General features: G+C 41.2%; 1 protein-coding gene across 1 annotated transcript in view; it reads left to right on the forward strand.

Moving 5' to 3' along the window:
- Positions 1-10,965: 10,965 nt before the first annotated feature.
- The window catches only part of DCBLD2 (discoidin, CUB and LCCL domain containing 2), a 41,791-nt gene continuing 33,220 nt past the window's right edge, over positions 10,966-19,536 (forward strand). Inside the window, exon 1 of the mRNA XM_031613046.2 lies at positions 10,966-11,154. Coding sequence (XP_031468906.1) covers positions 11,043-11,154 — 112 coding nt within the window. The 5' untranslated portion in view covers positions 10,966-11,042. The remainder of the gene's footprint in view (positions 11,155-19,536) is intronic.

The raw sequence follows: 19,536 nt of genomic DNA on the forward strand, positions 1-19,536 counted from the left end.
ACAAATAATTTTATGCTGCTCTTGCTCTTCTCAGGTGAAGCAAAGAACATGCCTCCTTCCTCAGTAACAACTTAGAGTAAACTGTAAAGCTTTTTCCCTAGGTAAATGAGAAATACATATTTTGTTGTTGTTATAGTGTTTCTTCTGTAGGAACAGCACATTGTGTACAGTCCTTTCAGTTCACTTGATGGAAAAACTCCTTACCAGGTCTCTGATTTATAGTGATGAAGAGGCTGATTCAGTACCTAGTATTGTCTCATACTTTCAAGACATATTGTGCCTATTCCAGCAACGTCTATTTTATTTTTTAAGACTAGAGACCTACCCTTGAATAATTCTGATGATTTCCAGTGTGGAAAATTTATAGTACAAGGCACGGTATTCTGAGAAGATATAACAGAATCTGACCCTAAAAGAAAGACAATGCAGTGAATGCTACAGAGTTTATGAGAGAGGTGAATTTTTACTGTGTTATGAAGGGGTGCGTTGGTAATTGTGGGAAGAAATTCAGGTTGGAAAAAAAAAAAAAAAGTGCATCAGGAAAAAATATACTGAAACTCAAATACACTGCAGTACAGAAATATATCCCAAAGGGAATCTTGGAAGCACAAAAGCCTTAAAAATTTAAAACCAGATTTGACGAAGCAATAGAATTAGTCCTACATTTTAAAGCTGGCTAGCAGAGATTTTTTCCATCTCTATCTTCCATGTGTTTGTGTTCTCTACCTCCTCCTTCCCTGACAGATGTTCTACTCCTCATTACATAAGGGAATAATAGCACCCTTTACTGACTGATCCTCAGTTTTCATCTGTAATTTAAGCCCAGGTTTCAAGTACTGCTTCACTGTTTTGTACCAACCTGATTAATTCTATCTAAAAGTCTATCCTTTAAGTACTGTTCATTCCTTGGCCCAGTATAGGTAGGGTAAGGGGAAGCTTGTTAGTTTTTAGGGGTTCTGTGAAAGTAAAATACTTAGTTTTAAGGGCACAGCTTGCAACTTGAGGTAGGACTCAAAACAAGATGTTTTTATTCATTCTGTTTAACATTGCATACTGATATTTGTGGCACCAGCAGCAGGTGATTGATTTTTGTGGAACTAGTTCCCATACCTCTAATTTTTTTTTACAGTATTTGTGTACTTAGCTAGATTTACATGCATTCCACCTCTAACATTAGGCTGGAGTCATTTTTCATCCTCCAGGGTTAACATCCATCATTAGATGGACCCATGCAGATCTGTATGAAATGTTTGCTTTTAAAGCCAAGCTTTCTTACATCAGTTTTTGACATTTTATTCACTTGGACAAACTGATTAATGGTGTCAGCATTGTACATTTGCTTTGCAATTAATACTAAGCAGATGTTATACTGGCTTGTTGCCCCACACTATGAGCATGAAGAGGTAAATCCCGAAAGACCTTGCTTTTGTTAGTAGGTCAGTCACCAAAAGGTCAAATTGTGTCCCTTGTTCTGTTTTATACATACATCTGATACTGATTAAACTTAGATATTTCAATTCAGATCTTCCAGGAGGGGTTTTATGTTAGAAATCTAGCATCAAAACCTGACTAGGCAAAACTTGTGCTGACTGTAAGGGCAGGTTTTTCTGTGAGGGCTTCTGGGTTAAACCATTTGTGAGTTACTGACATTATATCTCGTATTTTTTCTCTTAGTAATTGTGCAGGCAAGGTCTGTAAGGAGAGGCAGCATCTTCTCATCAAGTTGATGACATGTAACAAAAGAATGTTTCAGGCGCACAGGTCCCTCTTTAGTCTGAGATGGAAACCACAAATCTCAAGCTCCATAAATAGTGAGATGGGAACAGTTCTTACAAGAAATCTGGATAAGCAATTGTAGGGAAAGAAATCATACCAAAAGAAGAGATGATAAACTATACATACTTGTTTTCTGATAACAAAGGCTAAACTTCAGACATGAACCTACTGAAGTAGAATTATATCTTGACACTGGTAGAAGAGAATCAAGAGCATTGATATAGGTTTTAGAAATGGGTCTGTGATATAAAATTTGACTTGGATATGAAGTTTCCTAAAGTTCAGAAAGTCCTCACATCCAAAGCTATTAGGCCCTATTCTTGTAATTTATGAAATGTTAGCTGTTAGCCTACATTGTCTGCAGTTCTGGGACAGTGATTTTGAGTACTCTTCCAGACAGAAATGAATGATTATCCTTTTTCAAAATCCAGTAGAATTATTCCTTTTATTTAGTTTACTAATGTATTAAATCTCTATACAGAGAGATATGAAATTAATAATAGATTAATTTGTTACTTCCATTGTGGGCTATTTTCTTAAAAAAAAAAAAAAAAAAAAAAAAGTGAGATCCTTCTAAACAAAAAGAAATAAAATTCAGAAAAACTACATGTTAATCCCACACAGGTAAAACTTATTCTATTTATGTACTTATATTTAGGCAAGATAAGAATGTTCATTACACTATTTGGGTCTTACTGTCAGCTGTAAAGCTATGAGACCAGCTACCAAGTGAATCTGTTGTAACTCCTGTTTTCACCCTTCAAATGACATTTTATAAAATAACTTTGAATATTTAGGATAATTAAGTACCGCAATTATGATGCTATATCTTTTTATCAAAGAACACATTCAAATGTAAGCTACTGCAGCTAGAATGGCAAAATTATACTGACAAATCTGCTGGTCAGAAAACCCTCTTCCATTATGACTAGAATTGTTTCACAGATTCTTGGTGACTTGGTTATTTAACTTAAGTGAATGGATTCAATTCTGGAACCCTATGGCGTAATCTCTGCTTTTGGACATGTTGGTTCCTAACACAGTACATTTTCAGATGAGGCTAACACGTTTTTTGTGAAGAAAAAGAAAGTAACAAATTATTTCAGTGTTAAAATATCTCTAAAAAGACAAATATAAACCAACAAAAGATATAAATGTAAGTAGGTAATCTGCTGTTTTAAATATATTTTCCTGTTAGTGACATGTAGATTGTTTATATTTCTCTCCCTAAGCATTTCATTAAAATAAGACTTCCAGTATCTTAACAACCAACATATTTTAAATTTAAGCTATTGAGAGTTTATGTGCATTACAGTCCAAATGTAACAAGGCTTCTATTTATTGAATACCTTTTATATTCCAGTATACCTTTCCCTGTGTAAGCTGAGTGTCGGCTGCAGCATAAAATGATTTTTAACTTTAATTCATCACTTTCCAGTTGGCTGGCTGTACCCTTCCCCTTGAATTCACAATTGCAAGCAAGAAAGCTATTGAAAGGTCAAAGGATAGAGAGAAGAACAGAATGGCACTTGTTCCTTCTGCCACTTTAAGTTACTGACTTCCTCACTGTTTCTGTGCATTCATTTGCATAATAGAGGTGATCATCTGGCCTTTATTATGGCAGACTGAATGTAAATCAGTTACTGAAACATAAAATATGTCCCAGTGAACTCTCTACACACTGGCATACAAATGAAGGACCTGGTGCTGCCTAGGGAAACTGGAGGTGACAGAAGAAAAATATTAGTGTTGCTAATTGGTGCTCATCGTTACAACCTGTATGAGAGGCTATAGGATTTTAGCTTGGAGAAGGCTCTGGGGAGACCTCATTGTGGCTTTCCAGTACTTGAAGGGAGCATATAACCAGGAGGGGGAACGACTGTTTATGTGGGTGGACAGTGATAGGACAAGGGGAAATGGTTGGAAACTGAGACAGGGGAGGTTTAGCTTAGATATTAGGAGGAAGTTTTTCATGCAGAGGGGGGTGACGCACTGGAACAGGTTGCCCCAGGAGGTTGTGGATGCCCCATCCCTGGAGGCATTCAAGGCCAGGCTGGATGTGGCTCTGGGCAGCCTGGTCTGGTGGTTGGTGACCCTGCACATGGCAGGGGGGTTGGAACTAGATGATCTTTGTGGTCCTTTTCAACCCTGGCCAATCTATGATTTCACAGTCTTTGGTGAAAGAAGTGCTTCTTTTAGTAAACGTCCCTTCTCCCATCACTTTAAAGTTGTTTAAGTGACTGACTTTGGGCACTGAACTTAATTTTTCAGGAGAGAACTTACAGCCAAAAGCATCCTCATTTTTGACACTCTCTAGGACTGAACATAACTGTGGGATGGAAGAGTTCTGCTTATATTCAGATATAACTCTGTACTTAATGCCTTATTTTAAGCACTAAATCTTTTCATTAGGAAAAGACACTTCTGATCTGCAACATTCAAGACGTTCTACCTGTGCAGGCTGCTTTAGGGAGCCTGCTTTGCAGGTTGGACTCGATGATCTCTAGAGGTTCCTTCCAACTCCTACAATTATGTGATTCTGTTTACTGTTTTCCTTCTCGACACAAAAATGTCTGCAGGATTTTGGTCCTAACCCTTAGAACTAAATACAAAAGTGCCCACCACACTCTTGCTCAACCTTCTTGACCAGGATTCTCTACCTTTCATTTTTGATAGAGCAGAATAAGTTGCCATGCTTTCTCTATCACTGAACACAGCTATTCCACGCAGTCAGTCCAGGACTTTCCAGGAAGTCTGTCAGTTAGCACTCTAAGCACTTAGTATTCAATATGGTAATCCCCTCAACTTTAAGTTTGCTCATAAAAAAAAAAATATATATATATATTTTTCTTCCCATCTGCCACAACTGGCTGTCCAAATTCTTCATGACCTTCTCCAAATAAATTCTTCACACCATTTGTGTAAGTCATGTTTCTCTCACAGCCTAAGAGATTGATACTACTAGGCGATATGCAGCAACTAATGTGCTGCTTATTTTTGCTTTAGTCTTGTATGAAGTGAACTGGGGCACATGTTGGCAGAAAAAATGGGGTACTGCACTTTAAGAGCATGCATGGGATTTTCCTCATACATCTGTAAACAGAAAGGGGTTGAGGAGTGCAGTATTGCCAGTCATAAACTTTAAAAAACAACACTGGGATAGAAAACAATGATATTTTTAAAAGATGCAGGGTCAGTTAAAAAGAGGAGAGCTTTCTTCTACCTTTTGGCTTTATCATACTTTCAGGTTGATTTGGGCCATATTTTAAAATCCTTTCACCAGTCATACTGGCAAAAACTTACTCTTTTCTAACATCTTTTTCTCTCTGTATGTCTCCCTTCTCCACCCTCATTTGTTTTTGTTTTTTTTAAATTTGGATTTTTATTCTTGAAACTCATACACAGTCATTGCTTGCCAGCATCTAAATGCTGGCAACAACACAAAACAACACAAATTTCCTGGGTTTTATAGTAACTGGCAAAGTTGTTCCCCAGGGAGAAGCGTTAGCCCTGTGCATAAAGCTTGGATTTCATATAAAACAGCCCTTTTTCTTCTTTAAATTTGATCATATGCTGTCATTCTCATGTATGTCTTTATTAGCATAGCACAGTATTTCTTTTGAAGCTTTAAATATTTTCCTCCCATTTAAAATTATAATTCTCTGCTATTTCAGTTAAATGCAGCACCATCGAAGCTGAGTTGCCTTTGTGTGCAGTTCTAGCTCTGTATTTCATCAGCACCAAACAGGGCTGCCCACAGCAGCGCATTATTTACATCTATACAAAAGGCAAAATTAGCTTTCAACACCATTCTGTTGTTTCTAGAGTACATTTTCACATTTTTCACTCCACTTTTCACTAAAAACCATTTTGCTCATCAGCAACTGATGTGGTAGCAACCCAGATCAGATCAGTTTGATTTGGCAGGATTACAATCAATCAGGCAAAAAAAAATAGACTGCTGTCCGGATTCTTTATCTGTTACAGACAGAGCTGATACCAATATATTCATGGTCTAACGCACAATTTTAAGAGCAGACACAATACAACCTCTTGAAAAACTGAGCTGCTTTGCTACAGAGATTACTAATCTGCAATAATAGAAGAATGCCTCAATTTCTGGAACTGAAAATCTTACTTGAAATTCAGCCTTTTTGTTCTTAGCTTCCCAACAACATCTTCACAGGTGTCAGATTTTAACGTTATAATCTCATCTCAAGTTTGTTCTTACATCTGAGGCTCTCCTGAAGACAAACTTTAGGCATAAATATATTATGTTATGTTGTTCTCTGACCTGAAACATGCAGCACTAAGCTGCTTTCTTTTACCTTTACGAGGTTGTTCCTTATATTTTCTTAAATGTATCACTACGGAGCTTCATCTTTTGGGGAGCCAGATGTCTAATATTTCTGTAGTTGTTACCAGTCAGTGAGATTGGAAGCAGGAATCAGTGTAATGCTGTCAATCAACTATGAATGTGTAAAGCTATGAATCAGACCAATGGCCAAAGTGATTCAGAGGCATGAATGGTAAAAGATAAAGATGCAGGAAGAGAAAAGGACTAAAAAAAGATAGGGAAGATACAGAATTTGAATGAGAGGCACAGAGCATGAAAGCCCATTTCAAACTGGGGCTTGCATAAAAGAAGTGAAGCTAAGAAAAGAAACTGAGGCCCTCACAAAAGTGTAAAATATTGAAAAGGAAGAGAGTAATAGGGTTACTATGAAACTGAGATTATATGGGTGCAAATAATTGAGGCAGCAGATTCAGCAAAATACAGATTCAATTTTAAGTGTGCTTTTCAGTCCCACAGAGGCTGAACCCAGGCTTAGTATCCTGCCTGTGCTTATGTGCTAAATTAATGGCTTAATTAACATAGTCTTGTCCTTCAGCTGTCACTGAACTGTAGGATTCACTCCATCCAGGGAATTCAGACTGCATGCTACTTCAGAAAACTGCTCTTGTTTAAGAACACGAAACCTACACTTACAAGGCACGATTTCTCTTTAACGTTTTTCGGACTGTTTTTACTTGGAGGGTTTTAGTAGGACTTGGCATTGATCCAATACAACATGAACTCCTCCAAGGGTAGAAGACAGTTTGAAATCCTCCCTAAATTTTTTTTTCCCTATGTTACTATGTTGAACTAAACAGAAAGTAGCTTCTTGCTGTTGTTTTTCCTAGTATTCCTGAATTGCTTCACGTACACAATGCAGTAAAATGTAAAAGAAAATTGTTTTTGGAATTTATGCTACCAATTTTTCCCTGTTAATGACTTTTAGGCCCAGTAAAATTAACAGATGTTTCCTACCAAAATAGCGTGAAACTAAATTTTAAGTGGTTTTTCTCTTTTAAAAACACAAAACTAGAGACTGTCAAATAAATATGGTTTATATACAATCATAAAGCTCTTATCTGAAGTTAATTAAAAATTAATCTTAGGTAGATATATCGTGGTGGTTTTGTAAATGTGTTTCTGGGGATGAGATTAATTACATCCATTGATGTGAATAATATACAATCGATACCCATTTTCCTTTCTAAAAGGTTGAAATCAAATCCATTCTGCAACTGGGACTTTGTTGTTGTCCCTAAAAAATCAGTTTAACAGGCAGTTCAAATGGGAACAAAGAAAAAAATGAAAACAGTAGAAGGTAACTGCAGTTAATCAAGTACATATGAAATATCACATAACTTTCTGAAAATCCGGATATATTTTCAATAGGTAGAATTCATGATAGGTTACAGTTATTCACAATTTTTCATTGCTCCTCTTTGATTTTTAATTAAAAATACTGTGGGATCATTTATCAAAATGTGTTTCTTAAAAGGAGAATTATGGCAAAGGAGAAAAATAATGGCTTTGGTACTGTCTTAATTCAAATAATTTAACAACTAAAAATTATCGGAAAAGGGTGAGTTTTTGTTCCAGTGTTGTTGTGGCTGTTAAATTATAAAGCCATATTTCAGGGAATATACTGCTCCGCAGTATATATAAACAGAGCTTGAACAGTTTCAGAGATGACATGGATCCAGTTATTCATGGGCAGGCATCAGGAGGACACTGGATCTCTCCCTCTTAGGTAAAAGGGCTACTAACCTGCAAAAATTAGAGATTCTACAACTTTTCCAGACAACCAGTTCCAGTGTTTGAACATTCTTATGGTATTTTTTTCCTCTTCTATCTGGATATGGAATTTTCCTTGTTGCAACTTATGTCTGTTGCTATCACTGCGCACCTCTGAGAACAGGCCAGCTCCATCTTCCAGTCCTGTCCTGTGGCCACGTAGTTATCAGGTAGTAGAAAGATCTCCCCTCCACCTTCTCTTGTCCAAGCTGAAGGTGTCCACCTCTCTCAGCCCTGTCATATGCATCATGTTCTTCAGCCCCCGACCATCCTGGAGACCTCTTGAACCAACTCCGTCCAGCAGGTCAGTATTGTTGTACTGGGAGGAGCCCAAAACTGGATACAATACTCAGATGCAGTCTTACAAGTGCCAGATAGAGGTGAAGGATCACTTCTGTAGCTCTGCTGGCCCCTGGACCTCTTGCTAATATAGTCCAGGATGCCACTGGCTTTCTTCACTGTGACATGCTGCTTGTCCACTAGGAACTCCAGTTTCTTTTTTGCAGACCAGCTTATGAATATCCTCCAGAATATATAGTTGCAATGGGCAATTCCTCTCAGATACAAGAGCTTGCACTTCTTATCTTGGGGTCTGGGAAGTTTGTGTCAGCTTGTTCTGTAGATCATAAAGGTCTCTCTGAATAGCAGCCCTGCCCTCCAGCTGAATTCAGCTTTTGAGATATAATAAAAGAATGGAAAAGCTCGAGAACCAGAGTGGGAAAGAAGCAACAGAAGCCTATCAGGGGAAGAGAACCAGATGGAGATAAGATATCTTCATTTACCTCTAGAAGTTACTCATAATGGGAAGGAAACACTATCGAAATGCTCAGTTGCCTAAGCATTTTTCTGTTGGCACTAAGAAGTTAGTTTGATCTTTGGTCCTACCCTTTTGAAAAAAAAGATTTGCGCTGATTTCATAGTAGCTGTTGGCACCTTGCCTTATGGTATTGATATTGCATGATACTGTATTTGTTTCTCATAACATTTTAGTTATGTATCTCTTTTGATTTGATGACAGGAGCAGTTTTAAGTCACAATCTAAAATGGAGTCTTTATATACAGTCCTGTTTCCCCCAGAGGGGTTGCCTGGGAACTCTCACAGACTGAAATGTGCAGCACTCTGCAGATGGTCTATTTAAACTCATTTTGTGCTGCACTCTTCTTAGGAGGAGGAAGATTCTGAAAGCCAGGAAGACCATCTGGATTTATCTAATTCTTTTTTTTTTTTTTTTTTTTTTTTCTGCATTAAAAGTGTGTATTAAGACAAGCCATCCAAACAGTTGCATTGCTAATGGAATGATATTCCTCATTCTTTGGCTCCGTATATTCCATAAATCTTTAAGGCTTTTAGAGTGGATAAACTGTCATAGTTTGTCACCACTTCCATCAGGATGGCGTTCTCTTTGCAAAGCATGTATCCTAGGGCTCTGCATGAGCCATTTGTGGTTAGGGAATGTGGCTCCAGGACAAACTCGTAAGATAGATGGAGCAAATTCGGCCTCTGGCAGCTTTAGGAATTACTGCAAGTTCTCACACCCCTTGTAGAAATCAGCCCTCTCCCAAATCCAGCACTCTTTTCACATGAGGAAATAAGAACCTTCAGAACAATTTTGAATCGAGCTAGGACAATACCACACACAGCCTTGACAACAAAAAATAATGCAGGAGAAAGCCTTTCCGAGTCCACCAGGGAACACTGCTGATTTATGTGTAGGATGTTCCTGTTAATGCACGGCACTATTAAGCCACAAATTATTCAAGGAGCGATTTTTCCAGTACACAACAAATATTGCTAATGATTAGTGATCCTAAGAATGTGGTCTCTATAGAGCAGAAAGGATGTTATTGCAGTGATATAACTGCTTCACGTGACCTGCGGTATGAACCTCTGCGTCTGCTGAATGAGAGACAAAGGAGCGCATATAGATTACCTTCAGCCCATCTGCCATTACATGCTGTGGGATGTCTCAGTGACTATTACATCCTACAAGCTGACTTAAAACGGCCTCACGTCAGACAGCCTTCATTTACTGCTTTCACTGAGGTGTTGCTAAAAAGGTATCAGCAGGAGAAAAGTATGAAACTTAGTAAACTTGCATTAAGGAACGCTTTGTAACACCCTGCGTGTTTTTATGTGAAAAAAAGCCTCAGCAAGCACTGAGCATCAAGTTGGCCGTCTGTCTATTCTCAACATCTTGACTAGCAACAGTAATCTTAAAGCAATCAGTGAGCACCATTTAAACAGTTCTTTGAGCAGCTGTGTGGTTGGGTAGGACTTCCCCTTAAGTGCCCTTCCTGCCATGGTGGTGCAGGGGGTGCAGACACCACTGGTCAGGAAAGCAGCATCTGCCTCACAGAACTGTTAGGGGATGTGGAGAACGCTTTGAGTGCTTGCTGCCCCCCAAGTAGGCTTTCATGGTTGCCTTGGGCAGCTAATTCAGTGCAATACCAGCTACTCTAAGTCTCTCCAGAAATGCAGTTTTGCTTTCTTGTTGAAATACTTGAAATATAGGGTTCTTTTTCTTCAAAATATCTGCTCCTCATGATGAGCATAGCCCTCAATAACCAGCCTCCGATCACACACTAGGTGTTCCAAGAGCTAGATGAGAAATAGCCGGAATTGCAACGCCCTGAGCCCTGTCGGCTGTTCTCTCACTTTCTTACAGCTGGAATCGTGTTTATAAGCGGATACCAGCGACACCAGTTTATTCTTTTCTGTTTGAAACAGCGAAGCTCGTGCCTCCACCGAGTTTTCTGAAGCAGTTTTGCCTCAAAAGCGAAATGCTCTCGGTCAGATCTTAAGGGAGAACCGAGGAGGCACAAAAAGGGGCGGCGAAGCTCGAGCCCGTCTCCCGCGGGGCGAACGCCCCGCCTCGCCTCTGAGGAGCCCTCCCGAGGCCGGGGCTCCCGCGTGCCGGGGGCGGGCCGCGGGGGCGGCAGGAAGCGGGGCAGCCCCTCAGCCGGCGGGGGCCGCGGCGCGCACCCGGAAGAGCTTGGGCCGCTGGCAGGGGGCGCCTGGCGGCGGTTGGGGGCGTGCGCTCGGTCCGTCGGCGGCCGCGGGGCGCAGGGCAGAGACGCGGCCCGACCCGGCCGCCCCGCAGCCCGCGATGCGCTCGGACCGCCGGCCACGCCGCGGGGCATGGTGAGCCCGGGGCGGCCGCTCCCCGCGGGGACCCGGCAGGCGGCCTCGCTACTCCGCCTCGGCCTCCTCCTCCTGCCGCCGCTGCTGCGGGGCTCCGGGGCGCAGAAAGGTGAGCGAGCGGGCGGGAGAGCGAAAGAAACCGGCGCGGTTGGGAGCGGGCTCCCACCTGTGCTCCGCCACCGGCGCGTGGCCCCGCATCGCGAAGTAGAATCCCTTCGCGGGGACGGAGCCCCGTGCTTTCCTCCCTTCCTCGGGGCCGCCCGAGGCTGCAGGCCTTCCTCCGTTGGGGGGAACGCGGGGCGGCGGGCACGGCTGTTGCGCTTCAGCTCGGTGTGGGTGTGCGGAGTGCTGCGAGGCGGGGGGGCTGAGCGCCGTGCTGGCTGCGGAGATCCATTGAGCGCACCCCAGAGCTGGGAGCCGATCTAGGGGCAAAAGTGCTGAATCTGTGGTTATGGAGGGTTGGTCGCTGTGGTTTTGTGTGGGGTGTTTCTTCTTTTCTTTCTTTTTTTTCTTTTCTTTTTTTTTTTTTTTCTTAGAGAAGTCGGAGAGGTTTGTCCTTGGGTGGAATTAATGATCAGGCTTCTTCAACGGGCTGAAAATTACAGGGCGAGATGTGGTCACTTGGTGGCAGCGGATCAGAGGATGCCGCAGTAAATGTCACTTTGATCACAGCCTCGGGAGAGAGCGGTGGGAGTGAGTGTTTTGACAGCATCTTGAAGCTCTCCCTTCTGTGAATACAGGGCTTGAGAAATGCTGCAGTTTTCAGCTCCTCTTGCTTTGGCACCGCTCTGGCTTTGGGTTGGGAACTCAGCTCTCTTCAAGTACGTTTCCGCACAAATGAAGGAGAGGTGGAAATGTATCTGAATGTCACAAATGCTGTATTTAAATGCACAGAAGCGATCAGAAAATGCACGCGGTGTACTGATAAGCACACATCTTAACTCATTTCTTGTATGGAAAAAGATTGGAGAAGTGCTCATAGAGGAAACTACTCCTCCACTGTCTTATCTTGTCATCTTATTTCCACCTATACACATAGTGAAGCTGACACCAGCAAGCATTTGGCATGCTTTTGTTGTTGTTAACAGAGGAGGAGAAGACCCATTTGTTTTTGAGAAGAAATAGGGCAGTTGGAGCATTGTGTCTTTTGAAGGCTGTTTCTGGATGAGTCTGGCAGCAGCGAGGTGTTGGTTTGTGCTGTTGAAGCATCACGCTCCTGGATGTGTGCTCCAAATGCTTGTGCTGACTTGACACTTGTCTGACCTTTTGGTGAGCAGACTGCGTTTGTTATTCTAGGAGAAAACTGAAATAACCAAGGGGAAAAGAAAGAAGTGTAGTTTTCCTTCAGCTCAGGGAGCTGAATTGGTTCAGTGAGTGGTCAGCTGTATGCACAAGGGTTGGCACCACATAGTAAGAAGTGGGAGCATGTGGACAGTGTATTTCTAAGTGCGCTGCTCACATTGTTCCTTTTGTAGTCCTACCCAGAATTTCAATTTAAAGGGTCTGTCTGCTTAATGCTTGCAGTTTGCTCAGAAGATTCGCTTCAAAGAGGGAGGAAAAGCTGCTCATTGACAAGCTTCATTTTATTTGATTAGGTTAAGATAAGATAAGATTTCTTGTGCTGTTGGATACAGTGGTCTTTATAGTGAGAAAATGTTGGAAATTCTGAGAAAACTCTGCTTGCGAGCGACCATTTCCTCATGATGCATTTTCATTTATTTTACTACAGAAAAGGCTGGAGAGCCTGTACCTTCAATATTGGTATCAGTCTAATTTGGTTAAAGAGTAGACATAGAAATGAAACTGCTGCCTTTTTCGTGAAGAGTCCGCTCAAAACTAAATAGCACATTAAATATGTGCACAGAGTTGTAAAAGAATATTCTGATTACCAGGAAAGTACCCAAGGCTTAGGAAATTCCACAGTTAAAGTTGCCTTTAATCTCTTAGAAGAAATACAGTGAGTTCCTACATGTTATGTAGGAGCCCAAGCTGGCTCGGTACATTAGGGAAGCTGATCCTCTCAACAAAGAGCTATTCGTTTTCTTTCTTGCTGTTCAGCAGCTCTAAGCCTCGCACGCTGCAAGGCATGTGGATCCTGTTCTGAAGATGGAACTTTTCCATCTCCCACATGCTTTCCTGGAGAGCTTCTCACTGGTATCAAGTGATTAAAAAATAACTCTATGTTTTTGGACAGTGTGAAACTTATTTTGAATGTTTGTCAAGAGTTTTCTTACCCTTCCAGTGAGGAAGTCAAAACTAGTGTGGAAGAAGTGTGGGTGATACTGCAGTGAATAGATGTTTCACTTAGTAGCCCACTGTGTTGTGGGATTAAAGTGTGGTCTGTCATGCTGAAAATCATCTTGTGTAGGTAACTCAGCATTCTTTGGGACAGGGTGCTGAGCAGTGGCTCACTGTCTTGGAAAATAAGAGCATTTTGCATGAGGTCTAACGCCTTTGGAAACATTAAGAAAAGCTCAAGAGAAAAGTACCTGTGCTACATTTGATACAGTCTTGTGCATCAGGAACTGCCCAGGTGGCTGCTGTGCAAGTCACCTCGTGTGATTTTGAAAACGCTGTGGTGACTCGAGCTCCTGCTTGATAGGAAATTGATATTAGAAAGGAACACAAAGCATTTTAGTTGTTTTTCATATAATTAAGTAGCTGAGGGAAAGGAAGTCAGCCCCATTCCTGCTCTTTGCAGATTGTATTTTGAGAAGCAGTGCTCCTAAGAGATATCCAACTAGTGGCGTAAATCCTGTGTGATGTGTTTATTAGTTAGCTTTTTTGAGGGTGTGGAGACGTTGTAAAACAGCTCAGAGGGAAATGGTTGCTTGCTTGTCTTGCACCCAAATTGAAGGTAAGCGATGTCAGTTATTCTAAAGGTACAAAGATTGTAGAGAACAAGAACTTTATCACATGTTTGGTAGTCATCTGATGGGTTTCCTAGTCAATATGGGCTTGCATATAAGGCCTTGAGTATCAAATAAACTTTCAATGCTGTAGTTAATACCAAGTGATTTGAAGCAGATTTGTTTACCACTTTCTCTTTAAAAGATTAGACTTACAGTGCTTGTTTTTGAATGTGATTGCCATGTTTTGCCAATCTATGAGAACGTAATTGCATAATCAAGCCTCCTACAAGAAAGTGATTCATCATTGTAGCTTAAAAAACATTTGCTACAGCACAGCAGAGAAAAATCCCTTTTGAATGTGTAGTGCTGAGTTACTGTGTTCTGAAACATTGGGAGAAAGAGTTAATGACTATGTGCATTGAGCCTAGTAAAAGTTATCCATGGCCTCTGTCTTGCAATGGAGCATCAGTGTTCCTGGATTCACTGCTGTTCCCTGGAGCTCTTCCACGTACCCTTCCCTTCTGCCGTGCCCCTGCCTCACCTCAGCTCCACCAGCCAGCAAGGCAGCCAGCAGCTGTGGCTTTTACTGTGATCAGTATGGAGTTGGAAATAAATGTCTATCCCTTTGGGGGACTAGGAAAACCTTCCAGCTGAAAGGCCATAATTATGCACCCCAGGTTTTTGCAAAGAGCTCCTGGCATGTCAGTGTGAAGCACTACCACGTGAGTGTCTGCTGTGTGACAATTGTCGTGTGCTACCTTTCTTACCAGTGCCATTTTCTCCTCTCGCTCTGTTCTGCTGGGTAGTGTCTCTTTGCCCTTTGTGTCCATAGTCCTGGGCTGGGCTCATTTGGGAAGAAAAGGATCACAGCCAAGCCCTAAGGAATTATTTTGATTAAAAAGACACCCCCTCCAAGCTTGTTGGATGGAAGATTTATTACCTGTCAAATAAACATTAGAGTAGGTCTTTTATGATGAGGAGAGCAGTGCACTGTTGAACTATTTACTGTTGGGTAATGTTACAGTTTTACTTAAGAATGCAGCATTGTGCAGATGTTATTGTGCAGAATGCTGACTCTTGAGGATTCCGGATTTGTGCCATGTAGGCAGGAGTGCTGAAGCACATCCCCTTTGTCCTTGTGACAAGGCGTACAGAAAAGGTTTTCAAGACTGAGGCGTGAAGTTCTGCCAGACCTAGCTGCTGTGTCTGCTGCCTTGAGTTTTCTCATGTTCTCTTTTGCTTCCTGGCACTGTAGTGTGGGCATTAGGGAGAGGGAGCGCCCTACAGAATTGTGTGGAAGAGTGCTCTTCATAAGCAGGAGAGGTGTGAGCTGCTATTGAAAGTATGAACCTAAAGATGATGATTACTTTTTCACGTTTGAAAACAAAAACATCAGCAAAACTGTTTTTCCTCCTCCAATTACTCATCCTTATTTGAAGTGGTTAAGTGGATGTGGTAGGCAGAAGGTACACACGTGTGCTGTGCAGATCCATGCTGTCTGGGAGGTTGCCCTGCAGTGCTGATTCTGTTCAGCACAGCTGATGTCCAGGAGCCTGCTGAGGCACTGCTCCTCCTGAGAGTGTGCTGGCACCACCATTTTGTGTCCGTGCTCTTAGGCTTCCTGTACTCCATCCTGGAATGTATTGCATGTTGCTTTGGATTCAAGGAGCACGGTGCACATAGTTTTTGTATATTCGTGTATGTGTGTGTACAGGACTTCAAAAAATGAGTATGTGAGTTAGTGTTAAAGCAATAATGTAAATAAATATTCTTTCAGAAGTCTGTGGGCTGTTGCATTGGGCATCTCAAGCCAGTGGCCCTCTGGCAGAGTAGTGCATCTTTACGAAAGCTATGTTTGTGCTACTGAATGGAGATTGAGATAAGAAAACATTTCACTCTATGTTACTTGCATAAGAGAAAACAAATTGTCTCCTTTTCTGTGGTTCTCCCACATGTTTTTTGCTCTGAGAAGTGATGTGTGAGGTTTTTAATTTGATTGCAGCTGTCCTTTATCAAGTAGTCATCAACTAGGGAAGTGCTGCCTAGAATGAATCAGCTTAACTCAGGTAATCATCAGTATAAATGCGATTCTTGTTGGAACTGCAGCTCACCTTATTGACGAATGTTTCTCTGTTGGTTACTTTTCTATACTTTAAAAGGTTTTTGAATAAGCTGTTGCACATCATCCCCATCCTTGCAACTGTGTGCTTCACAGTGGGGAAGAGCTCAGTCAGGATTACCAAGAATTGGTTCTGTAGTCAAAGGCTTTTTCTCTCCTGTGTTTCCTAATGATGAGCTTCTTTTAGGTTAATCTATTCAATCAATTATTATTATTTTTAACATCGGTATAGTTGAAATCATTGTGCAAACGTGGGCTGTAGGTTTGTTATTGAGCTGATGTTGTGGGGATGAACAGGTAGCAGTAGTATTAACTTAAAAGGCCACATAGCGACTAGCGTAACATTGGGTCTGCAAAATTGTCATCTCTGGCTTTTACAGAGTAATGGGTTACTGCCTGTGGAGCCTGTTCATTAATGCAATGGCTTTGAGAAACCAGATTTTTGGTATTTGCATGCTTTTCTTTATGGTTGTTAAACTCTTCAAAAATTAATTTAAGGCAGACTTAGTTCATCCCTTATCTAGCTACTTGTGTTTCACTTATTTCAGCAAGTAGATCTTGGAATTATGGGAGTCTCTGATAGTTGGATGCTTGTTGTTGGCATTTCATATGAAATTTCTACTTTTATAATTGTTCATTTTGTTTGACTTAGGCAGATTCTTTTTTCAGTGCAAAGACTGGAAAGAAAATGACCACAAGCTTTCATTCAGTAAGGCTTAGGCCAGCAAACAGGGGATGTGTGCTGAAACTCAGCCACTGGTTATCCTTAGACTTGGGTGAGACCAGTTGTGAAAATCAAGCATGGGTGTTGAGCTTTGTCCATACATAACAGCTTACACTCTTAAATATTTCCTAATGCATTTGCATTGAGGCTATGATTTTAGTGGACCTCTATAGATACAAAATTGAAATTGTATTTTGTATTGAAATACAGTCACAAAAACAACCATAAAATATCATAGTGTGCGAGCCTTTACAAGTTCTTAGCAGCTATAGGTAATTATTTTAACAAGGGAAATCCTTTTGAAGAAAAGGGGTTTGTTAAAAAAGAACGTGTCAGCAGGGACTGAGTGTGGACTTGTCACGTGTGCTTACTTTTCATTTTTACTAATGAGAAGAGTCTACTTGAGCCTGTTTGCTGGTCTGTACGATAGGTGCTTTGAATTTTTCCCTTCTACAACATTATCTTCTTAGAATTATTGAAAACTGCTGTTCTTAACACCTCACTGAAAAAAAATAAATGTTAGGTTTTTTTTGTGCTACTGAAAGGAGATGAAGATTGAGATAGGGATGAATGGAATGAACTTTTGTTAACATAAATTTCACGTATCTTGTTTGTTTTGAAGGCTAACAGAATTAGGAAAGTTCCAGTTCTGTACCACTGTTATGATAGCATACATAGTTGTTTCATTAGTAAATGTTTTTGTGGAAGCTGAATGAAGTTTATGAACTTTGTTGTGTCATTCTTGGCAGTTCCAGTACTGAGTAATAGAGAATTCACTCGTTTGTTGTAAAGGAGGTGTATTATTTAAGAGTAAGTTAGAAAAGGGATGTTTGTCTTTCCCCTCTGAGTGCTTAAAGCATTCTAGTCTCAGAAACAGTCAAGAATTATTCTTCTAAAGACACTTTTAAAGTCTGAAAACTATCTGGAAAGTTAAATTTTCTGCAGCATTCTGATTTCTCTCAGTTTAAAATCATACCAACTCAGGTGTATGCAGTTATGCCATACAAGACATCCTGTTTAAAAGAGCCCTTCTGGTCCGCAGTACTGTGGATCCACCTTTCTGTAAAGTGACCTCTAATTTAGGCTCAGAGAGAAAGGTCAAGACAGGCATTTTTTGTTTGTTTGTTTCTTTTTGATGAATTGTTTCAGGTGGTTTTGTTTGTTGTTTTCTTTTGAGAAGAACTTTGTGCTTTCTTTACAGTGGTGTGTCTTTCATTGGCAAGACTGTATTACAACATCAGTTTTGCTCATTGCAATTAAAAAAAAAAAAGACTAAAAGAAATGTTCAGATTTTTTTTCTATCCTGTGGATATCTCTGCTTTTGTTTCATTGTTCACTAAAAGTTTAGGTGTACTGCGTATTAACATTGATACAGTCTTTACAATATAAAAACTCAGATATGGCAAAATTTGAGAAATGCCACTTGTTACTGGTCTCCACTTGGTTGTTGAGTTATTGACTGCAACTCTCTGAGTGTGACCATCCAGCCGATTCCTTATCCAGTGAGTGGTCCATCCATCTCCCATTTGGCAACCAGGATGTCATGTGAGACAGTGTCAAGTGCTTTGCACAAGTCCGGGTAGATGAATCACAGAATCATAGAATTGTAGGGGCTGGAAGGGACCTTGAGAGATCATCGAGTCCAACCCCCCTGCAAAGCAGCCCCCCTACAGCAGGCTGCACAGGTGGGTGTCCGGGTGGGTCTTGAATATCTTCAGAGAAGAAGAATCCACAACCCCCCTATGCAGCCTGTTCCAGTGCTCCATCACTTTTCACAGTTTTTGTTATACATCCTATCTCTACACTGTTAGTTTTATATTGAAGTGGAACTAAAGTGGCGTATTAATTAGACTTGGGGTGTACAGCTGTTTGGATGTAAATATTTTTCTATAGTCCCACAGGCATGAGGCAGATGAAAGTCTCTCAGTATCTTGAAAGAAATGGAGGCAATTTGGGAAAGCAGTAGAAACAGAAGATGACTTTTATTGCTGTGATTTCACTTGATTACTTCTCAGAGCGTGGAGATTTTGCTTCTGAAAGGATAGCTGACTGCAGTGATCCAGCACATATGTGGAATACACTGAGTGCTTAGATTGCCAGCAAGGCCACAGTGGTTTTCATAGTTGGCAGCTGTTGCGTTGTCAACAGGATTGTAACCAGTTAAAGCTTTATCTGGTTAGCTAAATGTTGCTCCAAAATGATGAAGATGTGGGAAAGACATTGTACCACGTCCAGTGGGATAGAAGGGAGTCATTAGCACTGAATTTTTCTTTTACAAATTGGTGAGTTCTGTGAAACTGGTAAGGTCTGTTATCTGTAAGATGCTGGGCATAAATCATTCCAACTTTTCTTGTGTTTTTTTCTGAAAGCATCTGGATGCTCCACTGTTGTTCAAGGACCCATACCATCAGCTTCCTTCCTGCCATCTTCTGTTGTTCCACGGTAGCCAAACTGGTTTTCCCCTTCCTGTTCTAGCTCCCATTGTTTCCACTGTGCATGCTCCCATGGTTCTCAGACACCAGTTGACCCATACACACCCGTACTCAGTAAAGGGCAAATAGGGTTGTAATCTGAGTGTAGAACTGCTGTACAGCTTAGCAAGGGTATGGTGAGCACCAGCAGGGCACAAGGAGTGAAGCTGCTGCTGTTTGAAGAGGCCAAGGTGGTGCTGCAGCCGCTGGCTATTAGATCAGGTTGTGCCACTGTGGACCCGCAGTGGAGGCTGTGTGCTCATGATCTCCCCTATGAAGACAGGCTGAGGGCGCTGGGCTTGTTCAGCCTGGAGAAGAGAAGGCT

This window comes from Phasianus colchicus, chromosome 1, assembly GCF_987193195.1.
Source record: "Phasianus colchicus chromosome 1, bPhaCol1.hap1.1, whole genome shotgun sequence".
Taxonomy (NCBI): Eukaryota; Metazoa; Chordata; class Aves; order Galliformes; family Phasianidae; genus Phasianus; species Phasianus colchicus.